General features: G+C 36.0%; 2 protein-coding genes across 2 annotated transcripts; both read right to left on the reverse strand.

The window, feature by feature from the left end:
• Positions 1 to 804: 804 nt before the first annotated feature.
• LOC308697794 (sodium/hydrogen exchanger 3-like) lies at positions 805 to 11,308 on the reverse strand (the record flags this gene model as incomplete). The annotated part of the gene is made up of 16 exons (XM_081377368.1): positions 805 to 1,067; positions 2,184 to 2,255; positions 2,848 to 2,896; positions 2,977 to 3,150; positions 3,240 to 3,357; positions 3,585 to 3,748; positions 3,893 to 4,022; positions 4,110 to 4,180; positions 5,400 to 5,489; positions 5,595 to 5,797; positions 5,953 to 6,173; positions 6,322 to 6,499; positions 6,603 to 6,681; positions 8,757 to 8,917; positions 9,155 to 9,457; positions 11,083 to 11,308. 16 exons carry the CDS (start codon positions 11,306 to 11,308, stop codon positions 805 to 807), a joined length of 2,502 nt encoding a protein of 833 aa, XP_081233494.1.
• Positions 11,309 to 13,040: 1,732 nt separating this feature from the next.
• Positions 13,041 to 17,333, reverse strand: LOC308697795 (sodium/hydrogen exchanger 3-like). The gene is made up of 9 exons (XM_081377369.1): positions 17,058 to 17,333; positions 16,452 to 16,522; positions 16,243 to 16,372; positions 15,909 to 16,069; positions 15,614 to 15,728; positions 14,870 to 15,043; positions 14,527 to 14,578; positions 14,313 to 14,393; positions 13,041 to 14,002 (listed from the first exon to the last, which is right to left on the reverse strand). The coding sequence occupies exons 2-9, from the start codon at positions 16,496 to 16,498 to the stop codon at positions 13,803 to 13,805; spliced, it is 960 nt and encodes a 319-aa protein (XP_081233495.1). The 5' UTR covers positions 16,499 to 16,522; positions 17,058 to 17,333; the 3' UTR covers positions 13,041 to 13,802.
• Between the last annotated feature and the right edge of the window lie 1,750 nt (positions 17,334 to 19,083).

Raw genomic sequence — 19,083 nt, forward strand, 5'->3', positions numbered from 1 at the left:
GTTTTTTTTTTTTTTTTTTTTTTTTTTTGCATATGATTTTGGCGGGTATTATTTAAATGAGGGATATTGTGACGTGTCTGTTCCCGGAATAAAACTCAAGACTACAATCGAGGCATGCTTCGTGCTTAAGCCTTTTTCATGCTTAAACAGCAACATTAAAGAAAGAAAAGCATAATAGGACCCCTTTAAAGCCCAGACTTCCTTTTTCAATGGGAAATATGTCAACACAGGTAAGAAACTTGAAAAGCTGTTATTTTTTCTACTACTTTACGCACTCAACATGAGTATATTGCCCTAAATGGATTCTAAATTAATTCTACAAAAGTGCTGAAAACATCCAGTTTTTTGTTTTTGTTTTTGTTTTGTTTTTCATGCAATTTCATTGGCGTTTGGCAGTTTCGGTGGGATTTCCTGCAGCAATTCCCCTGTTCCACCTCGTTTAGTTTGGACTGTAATCTGTAGACCAGGGGTGTCCAAAATGTCCCACAGAGTTCAGCTCCAACTTGCTCAACACGCCTATCTGGAAGTTTCTAGTATGCTTAAGACCTTACTTAACTGGTTCAGGTGTGTTTAATTAGGTTTGGATCTGAACTCTGAAGGACATTGGCCCTCCATGAGCAGGATTTGGACACCCTTACTGTAGACAGGAACAGTCAAGTCTGTGGATGTGCTTTGTGACATGCCACCTAATTGTCCTGTGGTATCTATTCAAAGACTGGTCGTCTGTAGTCAGGAATAAACATGGTCAGTAACAATACCCCTGTATTTTTTCAGATAAGTGTTGGTAAACGGGTGAATGTGTACTCACATGTCCTCATTGTCTCCTTGGGGCTGTTCCTCGTGCTCCTCTAGAGTTAAAGAAACATCAGCCATCAGGAAGGAGTCTGTGGAGCAGGTGCTGATCCTCATGGGTGCTAAACGCCGCAGTCTGTTGGGCGTCCAGGGCAGGCGTCTCTGGGCCCTCTGGGAGGGTGCGACAACCATGTCCATCTCAGTCTCCATTAGCCAGGGTGGGCTGTGAGTAGGACTGTCCATATCTGGCATGAATGCTGGATTCTCTATGCCAGCTTTAATGAGATATGGAGGAAACATAAACAAACCGTTAAAGGGATAGTTCACCCAAAAATGAAAATTCTGTCATCATTTACTCACCCTCAAGTTGTTTCAAACCTGTATGAATTTCTTTTTTTCTGCTGAACACAAAAGAAGATATTTAGAAAAATGTCTGTAACCAAACAGTTGATGGCCCCCATTGACTTCCATAGTATTTTTTTCCCTACTATGGAAGTCAATGGGGTCCATCAACTGTTTGGTTACAGACATTTTTCAAAATAGCTTCTTTTGTGTTCAGCAGAAAAAAGAAATTCATACAGGTTTGAAACAACTTGAGGGTGAGTAAATGATGACAGAATTTTCATTTTTGGGTGAACTATCCCTTTAACTTCTTATGCAAATGTGTCTTTTTGAAAAAAAAAAAATCCCTTCATCTAAATGGCATGAGACTTGATGTGTTGGTTGACACTTGCTAGCTCTACAAACAGAAATAAATAAACTGGAATGATATCTGGTTGTACGTTGGCATGAAAAAAAAAAGTCACACTCCAGAAGTTCGGGGTCTCTAGAGACCCCACACAGTAAATGTGATTTTGTAACATTATAATGTTTTTTTTTTTTTTTTTTACAAATGTAATATCACTCACTTTATTAATGTTTTACCCTACTTGTGCAGTGTTGGGTGAATTTAAGGAATTTTACAAATTTATATAAATAAATAAATAAATATATTTTTTTTTCAGAGACTTTAATAGGAGACTATGAAAAATTGCTTTTTGTGACATAATTTGTCAACAAAAAAAAAATAAAAATCTGTTACAATGCAGAAAACACACACAAGATGCACACAACCTATTTGAAAAAAATATTTATAAAAAAAAATAAAAATACCTTAAAACCCACAAACACTGCACAAATGTAGAGTAAAAACATTAATAAAGTGAGTAATATACATTTGTGTTAAAAATATTACATTATGATGTTACAAAATCACATTTTATTGTCCGGGGTCTCTAGAGACCCAAACAGCACATCCCAAACGAATAGCTTAGAATGGTTAACAATACATTATTGTATAGATTTATTGCTCTATATGTACAAAGCAACATCTGTTCAGACCCTTTTCTTACCTCCAGATGTATATGTGTCTCTCATAAAAGTACTATTCACAGCACCAGTCTCACTACCCACAGCACTGTCAACTAAAAAGACAAAAACATGCTTTTAACTAAATATATAAATAAAAAATAGAGAAGAAAAATTTAATTAATAAGTATAAATAATTAAGTAAATAGTGGAAAATGCCATTGCTTATATAAAGTGCCTTTTACTTGAGTGAATACCAAGTTGAGGAGGTTTATGTTTTGTATTTTATAAGATTAAGATGTTTATTTAGTCAGTTTATGTTATTATATTCCAGCGCATATATTTGAAAATAAAAAATATTTAAAAAATGTTACATATATATATATATATAGCAATTTAAATATGTTCAATTTGTATCTATTTATTTATATACTATTTTATATCTACATTTGTGTGTATTAATATAATTGTTTAAATGAAATATCTTTATATATTATACATTATTTTACAATTTATTTATTGTTTGTTTAAATATGATTTCAATATTCAAATACATTTATGTATTTATTAATATTTTAAATTCTGTGTATAATTATATTTGTTTAAGTGTTATTTATATATAAATATTTTAAAACAAATTATAATTGTAGCCAGTTTCTCAGTGTCATAAATCTTAATAAATGATGCTAATAAATCAAATATTGTTACCTTCATCCCCATACAGATGGTCCTTGCCCTCTGGGTGTCCATTAGGCATCTGAAAATATGTATAAAGTTTGAGGTGCAATCCTATAATTGACTGATTTGGTTGAAAGAGATGTCATGGAGGTCTGATACCTGATGTGTTAGCTCCTTCTTGTGGTGCTTTGTGATCTTTTTAGCAGGGTTGACACCCATCTTAGCAGATTTGAAGGACTCGAGGCGGCTCCTCATGGTCCTCTGAAAGATCTCCTGCACTTCTTCTTCACTCTGGTTGATCCCGAATTGACTGCGGCTGTATTTGTGACGGTGCTGCTCACAAAGAGAGGATCAGATAGGCCAAATGAGATGCAAACTTTATGCATGTGTTTGTGTATGTGTTGGTGAAGAGCGATTCATACATGCTTTCTGCTCCTGTACAGGTGGTGCTGTAGAAGATGATGTGCATTGATGTCATCCACCGCATTTTTCCTGTCTTGCCCATGGATATCCCGGGATATTGAGGGAATATTGTCTTTTCTAATCAACAAGAGGCAAAACAAATCTTTATTATTGCCACGTCTCGCCATCTAGGAACTTAATTGTCAAATTTCAGCTCTTTGTGCAGTGCAACCCTGGCAAAGATTCTTAGTCCCACATGTAGCTAGATCTGATTATTCCTCTCCTTCATTAGTCGTAATTGTTTTGTGATCAACATTGATTAAGCAATTGTTTAAATGTGTTTTCAACATAGTCAGTGCACTTACACAATGGAGGTTACTGAAACATTTTCGATCCCAAACTCGTAATTTGACATATCAACCATTATATCAGGCATCACATCTGAAAATTCTGAACCATATTGTTTTTTGAAATCTATGTTGGCTGCTTCATCACTACGAATGAAGGCCAGAGAACCTTGGCGTTCACCCTACACGAAGAAAGAAAGAGGTAACATACATTTTTCATGATCTTCTTTATTTATGACAGTAACAATACTGAAGCAAATGTATTTTTGCCCCCCCCCCCAAAAAGGCAATATTATGCAACATATGAAGCCAATCTATGATCTCACCTCACTGACGTAGTTCATAGCGTCCTCCAGATTGAGTTTGTGGAAGACATTAAAGAGGTAGTCTTTGTTTTTTCTGGCCTTAGGTTTCATCAATATCCTGCAGATATACTTCTCCTCAAACCTTTTCCAGCTGAGAGTGAGTATCAACACATTTAATTTGAACACATTTGATTCATATACATTTTTGAGGTTGTTCACAGAAGAGAGGAAAGCATACCCTCTGGTCCACCAGTTATCTCCAATACGACCACAAATGTCCTCCACTGCTGCTAGGATGTGGTCCATTGCCTACAAAGAAACCATAAAACATGACTAATTAAAAAATAATAATAATTCTAAAACAGTTAGTTTGTAAAATGAACACATAAAAAAAATGCATATACAAATAAATAAATAAAAATACACAATTTTATAAATATACATATATACATAGTTTTAAATAAACACAATAAACTAATAACCAATAAACTACATTTTTATATTTAAATTAGGGCTGTCAAAAGATTAATCGCGATTAATCGCATCTAAAATAAAAGTTTGTGTTTACATAATATATTTGTGTGTACTGTGTATAATTATTTTGTATGTATAAATACACACACATGCATGTATATATTTAAGAAATATTTGCATACATATACTGTAGGCTATATATTTATATATAATTTATATTACATATAAATATCATTTTTTTATATATAAATTACACATTTTTCTTAAATATATACAAGCATGTGTTTGTATTTATATATACAAATTTAATTATACACAGTACACAAACATATATTATTTAAACACAAACTTTTATTTTGGATGCGATTAATCGCGATTAATCTTTTGACAGCCCTAATTTAAATCATATTAAACAAACTAATACATAATATATATATATATATATATATATATATATATGAAATGTATTAGTTTATCAAATATGATATATATATATATATATATATATATATATATATATATGTGTGAAATGTATTAGTTTATCAAATATAATATATATATATGTGTGTGTGAAATGTATTAGTTTATCAAATATTATATATATATATATATATGTGTGTGTGTGTGTGTGTGTGTGTGTGTGTGTGTGTGTGTGTGTGTGTGTGTGTGTGTGTGTGTGTGTAAATATTAATATATAAATAAATACTTATATTAGTTCTAACAAATACATAATTTAGTTCTAACTAAATTTAAATATTGAAATCATATTTAAACAAACTAATACATAAATTATGTTGGCATTAATTGGTCTATCACTCTTTGTACTGTCTCAAGATTAAATATTAAAAATAATATTTATGAACAGCATTCAGATATACATTTACTATAAAAAAAATAAAAACATGACAATGTACACACACTTAAAAAATACATGTAAATATTAATATATAATTAAACATGTAAATAAATGTATCATATTTAAACAAACTATGTTTAGAAATATTTTTTAAAAATTACAATTATTATTTTTATTATAATTGCCAGTTATAGTTACCCTATTGTTCAGTTTCTCAACAAGTTTCAAGTCCGAATGAGCTGCTCTTTTGACCTTGAGCCACTGAACCAATGGCTTCATTGTGATTCCCTAAAAACCAACAACACACATTATTTAATTACAGGACAGTAAAAAAAAAAATCTAACCATTTAGAGTCTCATAATCATTATAAGAGTGATGGGTGCGTTTTTAACCTGAATAATGACAGTGAAATATACCACAATGAGTGTGGTACTAATCATCAGATTCTTCTCTGGGATCTTGTCTTTGTCTAGCATGGCTGCTAATCCGTACGCTACTGCCCCCCGCAGGCCACCGTAGCTCATTACAACTTGGTCAATGACCTCGATGGGAACCAATCTGAACTTGTTTAACATCCAGGTAAACAAGAAAACACCTGAAAATATAGAACAAATCTATAAATCTGTCTTAAGAACAGGAAGGATGCCTTGTCTATTTTAGAAAGGGGTTTTAATATAATTGTCGGTATTTTAATTGTTCTATCATTCTTTGTTCTATCTCAAGCTTAATTAATAAATTAAAAAAACTCACCTATGATCCTGTAGACAATCATGAAGAGGAGAGTGAGGAGAATGAAACCTGTGTTCCAAACCCATATCTCTGTATCAACGGCTGTAATGCCCAAGAATAGAAAGATCATGGTTTCGGAGCCATTTGCAAGCACCTTCATGGCATGACGAACCGTTGTGACCGATTTCTCGTCCATGTTGGCGTTCACATATTTCTGACAGCAGACACCACAGAAAGTGATCCTGTGACACAGAAAGGCAATCTTTTTCGTGAGCTAAATTAATTGCTTGAAACAGAATGCATTGAGCCTAAATTCCTGCAGTACTGATGTTGTATTACTGTATATTTCCAAATTCTCTGTATGTTCTACATTGTTCAAGAGACTCTTACGAAAGTATAGCAGAGAGAGAGAGCATTTCTGCTGTCAGGTAAGCCAGGTATCCCACCACAAAGACAAAGCCGGCTTCGATGATCTGAATGTGTTTGGTGCATCTGGTCAGCAGGGACAGCAGGATGGCAAAGGCAACGCCAAGAAACGAGCCTCCAAATGCCACCACAACAAATGAAACTGTAGGAACACAAAAATTAACAGTAATAAGTTTCAAGTTAAATGAAAGGATATTATTATGTTTTCATAAATATGTATGAGGGGTGGAGTTGAGTATTCATACATATGCCCTTAATAATCTCTGTGACATCAATTCTTGGTCCTCCAAGAGCAACAAAAGCATCAAATACCTTGTAAAGCACCTACAAAAGAAAGACAAAATAAAAAACATGACATGAAAATATTTCGCTAATGTTCTCTAAAAGTTATTACATCTTTATTTGTAAATGATTTCTGAATGTTCAAAACATTCAGTTTTTAAAATGTTTTAAAAATGTTTGTTTTTTTTTCTTGGTTATGCGCTCGTTAAGGAATGTTCTCTGTACGTTTTGAAACAAAGTAATAACATTTAAACAACATTAGACGAACATCCTATTAAAACAGGAACAAACACAATGCAACAAAACATACTCCTGACAGTATGCCCTTTGGAAAGGCGGTGTACAAGGTCTGGGGGAGATGGGGGAGGAGGATGTGGAACATGAGAGAGAAAAAACCATCCAGGGCAAACAAAACAGTCCATGGGGGACTGGATGGAGGGAGGATCCAGAAGCAGAAGGCGGGGATCCGGAAGATGCCTGGGACCAAGGACAACGTTGGAGCCAGAGGGAAGGCGGAGGCCGGTGGAGTCGAAGGGATGGAGGGCAGAGGTGCAACCGGCAGCCTGGAAACCTGTGGTGGAACCAGGGTGACGTTTGACCTAGGCAGAGACAGGTGGACAAGGGAGCCTGGTGGAGCTGGTGGGATGACGGGCTATGGTGGAGCTGAGGAAGCACTGAGCCAAAGTGGAGTCGGTGGGTTGGAGGACCGAGGTGAAGTCCAGGGCTCTGTGGCTAGAGGCGGAGACAGGGGATCCTCGTGCCAAGGCGAAGCTGGGTACTTGGCTGGCTCTGGTATAGGAGTGGGGCGAGATGGGCGAGGGAGGCTGGGTGGGCATTCAGGAAATTTGGGAGACACAGGAAACTCGGGGGACACAATACATTTGGCAGAAACAGGAAACTCAGGAGACACAGGAAACTCTGGGGTGGGCAGGATCAAAGGGGACAAGAGAAACAGGGGAATTACCTCCTCAAAATCCTACATTAAATTCCCAGAGGCCAGGCTTAGCACATTCACCACAATGGGAGTGTGGGCAGGGCTTCCATCCATGCCCTCGAATGCCACCAGAACTCCCTCGGACATGGGTGTTGTTGCCTACTCGCATACCAGACCCATTGTTGGGCTGAGGCTCCGGGGTGGTATATGGCTCAGCTTTGTTTCCTGGCACGTTCTCTGCAGCAGACGCTGGCTCTGTGTCTGCGGTGGAGTTCAGCTTCAGCTCTGTGTGTTTTTTAGGTGATGGCCGACTGGGCTTTGGGTCAGGTGGAGTGGGGCTGGTGGGCTCCTCGGGGACGATGGTGAAAGCTGATCAGTTATTGACCAGCATCCACTCTACAAATGCGGAAAAACCTTTCCTGGGTCCGCTCACTAAAGGCCTGTTCACACCGGGACAAATTTCGCGCGCAATATTCGCCGATGTTTAATGCCTCGTGACTAAACAAAGGGCACCAATGTGAGTGTGCACACCGACGCGAAAAACGCCACGCGTAAAAGCGTCATTTTTTGACACTTTTCCAGACACACGTGTCTGGAGCTTCTGAAGTTACAGTAAAACACAACTTGGGGGCGCTCAAACACAAAACGGTCTTGCCGAGCACACATACGTAACGGCGAAGAAGATATACACCAAGTAGCGTCTAAACACTGCCGGGAAGAAATAAGACGAGGAAGATGCAAGGCAAGATGAATGTAGAGCTGCTGGTCTCGTTGGTGTCGGAACATAAAGAACTATATGACAAACGCGACAGCGACTACAAACATCTTGATAAAAGAGAACTGTTATGGAGTGGTTTCTGTTTTACATTAAGCGCCATCTAATGTCAGGGAATGAATTTGCATCGTCATGATGAAGGAGAATTCTAGGAAATAGTCTTTTAATCCAAACAGAACAGAAACTCAGAAAACAACCACTTACAGAAACAATAACGAGACAGGACAAAGAACTGAACAAAACAGGGAGTATTTATAACAGAACTAAACGAAGGAACAAATGAGTTAAATAACAAGCAACAGGTGAACTGAATGAAACACAGACTAGAAACCAGGTCAAGACAGGACAAACACAATGCAACAAAATATACACCTGGCATTTAGAACGTTTTAGGAAATTAATACTCACCACTGTGACGCCATCATTGAGCAGAGACTCCCCAAACACCAAGATAAAGAGCACCTCATTCACATGCACTTCCTCAAAAACGGCAATCACAGCCACTGGGTCCACCGCGGCTATTAAACTACCAAACAACAGGAACTGCAGGAGACCGATGTCCAAGTTACCTGATGATTACAGAAATTGTCAAATTAATTCAATATTCTTTATAATGGTGTATATATACTGAAAGCTACTGAACTGATAATTGCAGACAATGCAGGGCATATTTGCCCTTGAGGCTCAACAAGGGCATCACAGTATACCCTTGTTTTGTTTAAAGAGGAATTATGTGGGTTTGATCTGTGCAAAGGACACATAATGTGCATTAAATTACATGCAGAAAATTACAGTATTGAATTTACCCATCACTCCGGCCTCATAGCAGCCCCAAAGCGACAGGCCTACTGCGGCTGCGTTCCAGCAGGTTCCGAAGATGGCGTAAATGAGAATGGCACCCAGGTTGCTGAAAAATAGCTTGTTGGGCATAAAGTAACTTGCATCCAAAATGATCTGGGGCAGCAAGTAGAAGAAGAAAGTGGCAGGAAGCAGTTTGAAAGTCTGTGCCTTGTCTGCTCCCCAGACCATTCCTCCCAAAATAAAGCCCACGATGATGAGCATTCCACTCTCTGGGATCACACTGGTGACATGATGGTTTAGTTCAATCACTAGATACAGAGAGAGAACAGATGACAGATATTATTTTTTAAGATACGTTTATATTTCTCATGATCTAATGTTTTGGTCATGAGAAATTTAAGTCTTGTATGCTTCAAATGAATGCTTTGAAATAACTTTTAGTCAACTATGCTCAAGATGTGGATTGGGTTAATATTATTAGTATTATTATTTATGTATTTTAGGGGGTCTCCTCATATTATCCAAGAGTTCATATGGTGTCCATATGTATGTTCTGTGAGCTTTAAATTTAAAAAGATGTAAATCAATTAATTATCATGAACCATGCCCAAAGATTCTATAAATGGTTTTGCAATTCAAAATTATGATACAGTTACATTTGCTTTTATGCATTTGGAAGATGATCTTTATATGCATCAATAATTTTCTTTCTATATTTTCAGACAATGGCTGAATATCATCTGTAATTAGATGTAAAACTAACAGGATTCATTTGAACTAAATTATATATCATTTTCATACTCGGGTATTTGGAAGCTGTTTAATTTAATTTAATTCCGTTCTCAGACAGCAACATAGTATCGGCCCAGATCCGGCCCATGTCTGTGTCAACACTATGTTGCTGTCTGGGTTTAATTCTTATTTCATTTACTTATTTTAAATGATCTTTTTCTTAATATAATAATTGTGCACAGCACATATTATTTCATCTTTTTCCTCTTTCTTCCACACTTTTGAGATCATATTGATTGAACAGGGAAGAAGAACCAATCCCAAACATTAACAGCATGTAAGGAAAGAACACATATTTCATCTGTGGACAGTTTATATCCCTCCATACTGATAACAGAAGGAGGGTAAGAATACCAGTACTAACCATATAATTCACAAGGCTCATGCTACATTATAAACCTGTTACATGAGTAGCAATGTGCGTAAAACGTTATTTCATGTGAATCGCTGAGCTTTCGCAGGACTTGTCAAGTTACACCGTATTGTTTCTATACTTCCTAGGTATTAGGAGAACAAGAGATCATCTTCTTTTCTCAGAACTCAACTGAACTGAAATTCAACCTCTCATTAAAGTATGACATCAACTTTAGAACAAACTCTTTAATTCATTCATGAGGAATACCACTGTCTCTAATTATATTGTACGCAAGTCTTCAAATATCGTACGCAACAGATTTTATTTCTTGTTAGCTGTCAATACATTTTTACTTCATATTTCAAACCAGCTAACAAAAAAATATGTTCTAAGATTTTTTTTTTACTAACGTTCTTAATGAGAATGCTATTTCTGAATGTTTTCTGAGCATTCAAAATGTTTTTCGGTTATGTGAACATTAAGGGAAGACATTTTAGCATTTTGTAGACATTATGGGAATGTTACTTTTGAATGTTCTCTGGACGTTCTGAAACAAGTAACATAAAAAAAAAAAACATAAGACATCAAGTTAAAATGTTGCATGAACAATGCATAAATATAGTTTTGTGCAGTTTGAGAACATTATTAAAGACCAGATAACTCTGAACAAACACTCTATTACTGGAAGAACATTTGTTCGTAACTTTGAGAGAACTTTGAGTGAACCTTGCCAGAACGTTGGCCAAAATTCAGAGAATGTTCCCTGTTACTTGGGAAGATACATACCTGATAGTTTAGCCAGGGCAGCCACAAATACCCAAATTATCACCAGGTATGGGGTCTGAACATGATGCCATTCAAATGTGACTATTGGAAGTCCAGTGAGATTCGGCTCCAGACGATGACGAGGACTCTGGACCACATTTGCATCTGCGCTTAGTCCTTGGATTAAAGGGTGAATAAAACACACCAGGAAAACTGCCCTCAGGCAGAGATAAGTAGAGTTCGACATTGTGACGGATGACTGTTAAAAATGCACTTACAGTGTCATTCTCCTCTCGAGACTGTGTGTACTATAGTTGTCCTTCACTAAATCTCACAATCCAGTCCAAGTAAAGGTTCCCAGTGTGCTCTTTCTGCTTGGTTGTCCTGAAATGAAAAGTCCATGGAGAAACAAAGTATTGCAGTTTCCCCTTTTAGTTAGTTTTCTTTTAAATCTGAAGTCATTTTCAAAGTTTATCCCTCTCTAAGTAGACTTGGGTGTGCTTTCATCAGTTGTGCCTCTGCGTTTGTGGTCCTGGTGAGAGCAGCGGTTCAATCTAGGTAGTGTAAGAGCGTAATAAGAGTAGGGCTGAAATCTCTAGTCAGCCTTTAATTTGTTACATAGAAAGGGGGCTGAGATCTACGTCACTGGACTGTTACTCTGTCACGTTTTTGATGATTACTCTTTCTGCTTCCGTTGAAAAGGTTTACACTGGTTAGTGTTCAGCCAAGTTTAACAGCCCGTACTGCTGCATTGTTATGTTGAAGACTTTTAGTGCACATTTTGGTGCAAATATTCTGTCCAGATTCTACAACATGTTCATTGCAAATTGCATTGTGAGACTTTCAAACTACATACAGGAATTTGAAGTTGAAAGTTGTTGAGTACATTTTATTAAAGTATAGTTCAATCAATAGTTAGCCTAGGAAAACAATATTGTCATTTAGACCAGTTTAAGGGATTGTTCAGCCAAAAATGAAAAAATATCACTGTTTACTCACCCTCATTCTAAACCTGTATGATTTTCTTTTAATCAAAGCCACCTGTACTGTATGGAATAGAGCAGCTTGGGTTTTCTGCTAAACATCTCCTTTTGTGTTCCACAGAAGAAAGAGAGTCAAACGAGTTTGGATCAACATGAGGTGAGTGAATGATGACAGACTTAATTTAAAGTCCCCCCTCATTATACAGATTTACAAAATTAATTTAATATTTATAAGGATGTTAAACCATTGTGAAATCATATTGCTGACTTCTGGCGGTTCTAGTATACAGCAGTTAAAAAAAAAGTTTCCACACATTTTGAGTTAAACTGTTACTTTATTTGGCCCTGTCTGAATGTGACGTAAAAAAAAGGAAGTGATCGGTACGGCCTGTGCTCATGCGTGTGTTGGCTTTAATCGTAGATCCTGTGAAGACAGCTGTACTACTTACTGAACTGAAAAATAAGTGGAAAGGCTAAAGGCAAAACAACACAACTCCCCATTGAAAGTGAAATGAAAATGAAATAAAAAGTTTTATTATTATTCCACAATGTTTTATATCTACAAAGGTCATTGACACAATAACTCTTTATAGTCACTGTAAACTGAGTAAATACTGCATTTTTGTTGCTTAGTTTATGCGTTCCTTTATGTTCTGCTGTGTTAATAAGTGAGGGTTTATGGGAAATTATTCATTTTAAGGGTTTATGGGTGTTTTGTGTGTTTGTTCAAATCCTGCTCTGTGATTTTTACTTTTTTTTTCTGTGTAATGATTTACAAAACATGATTTCTGCAATGTACACACGATAATAATACTATGTATCATTTCAAAACGGTTTCATTAAACCATTATTAAAACATTTTCACTTGAGGATGTCAATCATAACAGAATATATTAATAATGGATGATGAATATAATATTGATATCATTCAAATCAGCTTTAAATGCAAGGGACTAACAACCATTTTGTTCTTGTGCTTTTTGCATTTTTTTATTTGCTAATTCGTAAAATGACATTTGAGTTACAGTTCAAATACAAGTTTTATCAGACACTATTAACTGATTACAAGTTACAGATTTCACCAATTCTCATAAAGCATGACATTCATACATGAATAAGTTACTGTTAAACTATTATTTTTAAAGACTTACATTTTAATGGTTTTTATTCTACTAATAAAACATTAATAGCTTTGAGTCAAACTCAAAAACAAATCATTGTAAGATAAAGAAATGCAGAAACAGATAGTGTGATACTACAAAGAAGCACCCACAGAATAATCATATAATAATAAATAACCATTGTACAACATGCTGAATTTAACATTAGACCAACTTGTCCAAGGTCAAAAAATATCAAGATGTACCTGAACATAGAACAATTGTTACTCAGTTCTGATTTGGCACTCTGACAAAACATGCATAAGAGTAATGGTTTTGTATTTTGCGTTTCACATTTGCAAATTTTCTAGCATGGTGTAAATACGATAAAGTGCCATAATAGCTTCCACAAAAATGTGGGTTTGTATAAAGAAACCCCACAAGAACATTCAATAACCACTAACATAAGTACTTCCGTGACAATTTCTCTTTATTCTCTTCATATTTATATATCTTTTAAAAATATATGAGAAATGTTATGATTCAACACTATGATTCCCTAATCTCTGGGCTCATGACATAATAACAGCCTGACATGAAAGGATTAACCTAATCACTTTTTTGGCAGGTTAATGTTGGTGAATGAAAATATATCAGATTACAATCTAGTATTATGTTTTCCGGGCTTTTCCTCAGGTGCCTTCTCATCAGCTGAAGCATTAGCCATCGCGATGGAGTCTGTGGAGCGGGCACTCCTCAGCGCTGCTTGATGTCTCAGGTTAGTGGTTTGCCAGGGTGGGTTTCGCATGGGTGCAGAGGTGTCCGTCTCAGGTATGAATGCTGGATTATCTACACCAGCTGCAGTAATTAGAGTGATTATGATGTTGAAATGAGACACCATGGAAACAACCCTCTAATAATAGGTTTTCTGCTCACTTGCAAACTTTATGTAAGATTATATTGTACATTTTATTATATATATATACGTTATCAGAATTATCCACACACACACATTGGATTTGGCACAGGTTTTACACCATGGGACACACTCACACACTCCTACGGCCAATGAGCCACCGAACCTTACCCACTGAGCCACTGTGCCGCCACACTATGACGTTCATACGTCACGTAAATTCAGTATGTAGCTACACAAAATTATTCTTACCTGCAGGTGCGTTTGTGCTTCTCCTGCGGAAATTACCAGCAATCTCACTGCTAGAGGCGCTGTCTGCAGAAAACTCAAAATCTGATAGGACAAAAATCATTTTCATCAATATATTAATACTAAAATATTCATACACTTAGAATAAAGTAAGCTAAATGCTAAAACTAAATAGTGATGTATAAGTAATAGCTATTATAGAAATATAGAAATATACCTTCATCTCCATATGGATAGATTCTGTTTGGGTCCGCTGGCTTTCCATTAGGCTAAAAATACATGATTATGAACAAAAATAAGTCCACAAATTTTTAAACCCGTTTTTTCTGTATTCAACATACAATTTAAAGTATTTTTAGCATGTTGTCATGTTTTTTTTCCTCCCTGAAAACAGTCATAATGTAAAATGTGTGTGGGGGGTGGGGTGTGTGTGTGTGTGTGGGGGGGGGGGGATCGGTGAAAACCTGCATTTACATTTAACTCTACATTAAACCTACATTTAACTCCATTTCAAAAAATCTTTAAGCAAAGGCAGATAGCAGGACATTAAAGTCTAGAACCTTATGAGTCGAATCCTTCTTGGGATGTTTGGAGATTTTCTTAGAAGGGTTGACACCCATCTTAGCTGATTTGAAGGACTCAAGACGGCTTCTCATGGTTCTCTGGAAGATCTCCTGCATTTCGTCTGGATTCTCTGATTCTTTATAGTGACTGCGACTGTACGTGGGACGGTTCTGTTCAGAAATGGATTGGATTCAGATGGAATGTGATTCAGACATACAGACATATTGATCCAAATATGTGACCCTGGACCACAAAACCAGTCTTATGTGTAATTTTTAAAAAATTGAGATTTATACATCATCTGAAAGCTGAATACATAATCTTTCCATTGATGTATGGTTTGTTAGGATAGGACAATATTTGGCCGAGATACAACTATTTGAAGATCTGGAATCTGAGGGTGCAAAAAAATCTAAATATTGAGAAAATCGCCTTTGAAGTTGTCCATTTCTATTGGCGATAGTGCTGCATCCATTCACAAAAATAAATGTTTTATATATTTAAGGTGGAAAATTTACAAAATATCTTCATTGAACATGATCTTTACTTAATATCCTAATGATTTTTGGCATAAAAGTAAAATCTATAATTTTGACCCATACAATGTTTTGTTGGCTATTGCCACAAATATACCCGTGCAACATAAGACTGGTTTTGTGATCCAGGGTCACATATCGAGAAGGAAACATAACTCCATGTAAAAAAAGATAATCATGTTGTGTGAGCAGGACAATTCTTACATATCTTCTGCTCTTGTACAGGTGCTGCTCTAGTAGATGATGGGCATTGAGGTCAGGCATGCTCTTAATGTCTTGCTCATGGATATCCAGGGATACAGATGGAATCTGGTTCTTCCTAGATTGAAAGAAGCAGACCACATTTAGCCATCTAGATATCTGTGCAGTTTTCAACTCATAAAACCTTTGCACTTTTCTTTACATAGAGGAATTGTATTCAGTAGTCTACTACAATGATGAATGGGCAACAATATCCATGAGGCGGGAAAGTTGAATGCATCCAGTATGAAATACTTACATGCCAGAGGTCACTGGAACATTGTCAATGCCAAAGTCATATTCTGACATGTCAGACATGTCAGGCATAACATCTGCATACTCTAATGCAAGCTTCTTCTTGAAGTCTACAGAGGCATTGTCATCATTACGAATGAAAGCCAAAGAACCTTTGCGTTCACCCTAAATGTGAAAAACACTATTGAGTACATTCTTAATATCATTCAGTAGCTGAGAAACTAATAATGAAATAAAATGTGTTACTGTATGTAAAAATGGAAACAGAACATTGAGCAAGTAAACTAAACATTAATACAATAGACGGTACTATGCTGAATTAGTAGTTTTGCTCTCACCACAGTGACATATTTTTTAGCGTCCTCAAGATTGAGTTTGTGGAAGGCACCAAATATACTGTCGTTGGTCTTTCTAGCATCGCTCTTCATTAATAGCCAGCAGACATAGTTGTCGTCAAAATGTTTCCAACTAAGAAAAGTAGGAGGAAAAAAAAATGAGTAAAAGTGCTCAAATATAAAGTATATATATTATAAAGTGAAATGCTCACTGTCTGGTCCACCAGTTATCTCCCATTCGGCCACAGATGTCCTCCATTGCTGTTAGTGTGTGCTCAAAGGTCTATAGAGAGACATACACAATGATATACTTGATTTTTTTATGTTGAAAATTACCTCTACAGATGTTGTCAATCTAAGTGTAACTACTGTCATGCACTAAATCATATTTTCAATGTATAAACTCAATCCATAATGACAAACTGTACACTGTGTTATTATGTATAGTAGAAGACTGTTAGTTTACAAAATTTCTCAGCACTGAGGTCAGACCAGTGTTGCTATTTTTAAAATCATATATATTTTCAGAAGGCTATCGAAGTAGTTTTGTTTTATAAGAAGCATGGTATTTTACATTTTTCTTCACAATATTTTATATCATTTGCAGAAATATTTACATTTCAGTCTATGATTTTACTCTGTCGGCAAGTTAGAATCAGATTCAGAATCAGCGATGTCCTAATTTGGAATTGAATGACTCTTTTGAATCAGTTCTTTTCGATGAATCGGTTTATGAATTAGTTTAATTTGAATTGTTTGGGGTGCTTTTTCCGAACTAGTAACTACCTAACGATACATTCATCGTTGGAGAAACTTACCAACTAGCCATGGCTGTTTCCCGAAATCGTAGTAGGCTACAACATGGTCGCACCTCTGTCGTTTGAACCCTCTATTTGAACCACATGGTTCAACAATTTGGGCTTGTCGCTAAGGAAGTCACCGCAGGTGGTGGGGTAATAACTGTTAATTGGCTCTTATTGAGATTTCCGATATACTGCTGTAACGAACATGGCACCTAATGGCTTCACTGCTTTTGTATGTCATTTTGCTTTATTTGATGTTTGATTCATCGCGGGTTTCCTCATACGTCATGCTCCATCCGAAGTTCCCTTGGCATTTTTACGCATATTGCGCACTCTTTAAAAACGGAGCTAATTTCTGACACGCTATATGGATTAAAATGTTCATATTTTTAAATAGAATGAAATATAATGTACTGAATGTTAGGTTGCTTATTGTGCCCAAGAGCATGATCTATTTAAGTCCACGTGTCATTTAACAAGAAACTATTCTTCTAACTAACCACGGCTTGAGAGCAGTAGTTTGTTTCACCCATGTAAGTCTGCGAATGTTCGTTGGACCTGAACAGTGTTGTAATGTAACGGAGTACAAATACTTCGTTACTGTACTTAAGTAGAAATTTCACGTATCTGTACTTTACTTCGTTATTTACATTTATGTCAACTTTCACTTTTACTCCACTACATTTCCTAGATAAAATGTATACTTTTACTCCGCTATATTTCCACTAAGCATCTTCGTTACTCGTTACTACAAAATAAAATCAGAAGAAATGTGTGCGACTACAATAAGGGAGGTTTGGCGAATCACTGCTCCTAGACTGCAGTACGCACGGCGCGCGCTCTATTTCAGCGTAATGCTTGTTTGTTGCCATGCCAAAGGAGGAGGAAGCACAACTGAAACCGCCATGGAAGCACGAGAACCTGCCGGAGGACCCGGAGCACGTTTAACTTACAGAGCTGCCAACTCTCACGCATTCACCGTGAGACACACGCAATTGACTTTTTCCACGCGCTCTCACGCCTCACATCAATTTTCTCACGCACAGAAAAATCGCGAAGCAAAGAGGACGACCGACAGACTAGACAGAGCAGGTTACATTATGATATAAAACTTTTTTTTTTTAACTCAGATTATGTCAATTTTATTACGAAATTCAAAAAATAAATACTGTTTTGGCGCTTGTAAATGTTACGTGACAGATGACAGATCCCTAGCTCAAGTGAACCGATCATCTGTACTAGCTAATAGTAAAAAAAAACATGAATACTGTTGAAAGATACAGTAGGCCTATAACTTACCGAAATGTTCCTTATACATAATATCGATCAATAAGTGTTTTTCATCAGCGTGAAGACGTCAATAACATAGCTGGAGGACAATTATGTCACATTTACCTCAGGAAAGCCATTTAATAATAGGCTATAGCACAGTTGGCAAGACAAATAAATAGCTATAGAGAGTATTTTGCTAAATATGTGTTCTATATTACATATTTATTATATTTTACTTATATCATTAAAGTTTTTATTATAATAAAAAAAACGCATTCTATTTAATTATTTTTAACCTTAAATAATAGCCTACTACAAGCTAGGGCTCTCTGTATGTTTACAGCATTAGGGGATTTTTTTTAATTTTTTATTTTTAGAAAAATTAACGCAGATCTTGAGTAGCCTACCTAATATTTATACAAATGAGTCAATATTAAATCAAATCACAATTGAATTGAATTGAAATAATAAAAAAGCGTAGCTTACCAGAAATTATAAACATTGTAACATGTCACTAAACCTAATAAAATTCAGTTTAATTACAAAAATGTTAGTGACAATCACAATACACTTATTGTGATGCAAATTTTTTTTTACAGCTAAAGGTACATGCAGTGGGAGATAAACGATAACACAAGTAGCCTACAGTGCAGGCTACACAGTCCCTCCAGTTTTTCGCGTTCCGTGATCGCTGAATTCAACGCATAATCAAAAAAAAAACAAAAAAACTTTTACTTTTACTTCAATTACTTAAGTACATTAAATATCA

The sequence above is a fragment of the Scardinius erythrophthalmus genome (assembly GCF_964197995.2).
Source record: "Scardinius erythrophthalmus genome assembly, chromosome: 10".
NCBI classification, from domain to species: Eukaryota; Metazoa; Chordata; class Actinopteri; order Cypriniformes; family Leuciscidae; genus Scardinius; species Scardinius erythrophthalmus.

Coding starts and splice junctions, on each gene's coding strand:
- LOC308697795 (XM_081377369.1), bottom strand. CDS start 16,498: ATGGAGGACATCTGTGGCCGAATGGGAGATAACTGGTGGACCAGACA. Junction 16,373..16,451: donor GATAACTGGTGGACCAGACA/GTGAGCATTTCA, acceptor TACTTTTCTTAG/TTGGAAACATTTTGACGACA. Junction 14,394..14,526: donor CTATCCATATGGAGATGAAG/GTATATTTCTAT, acceptor TTGTCCTATCAG/ATTTTGAGTTTTCTGCAGAC.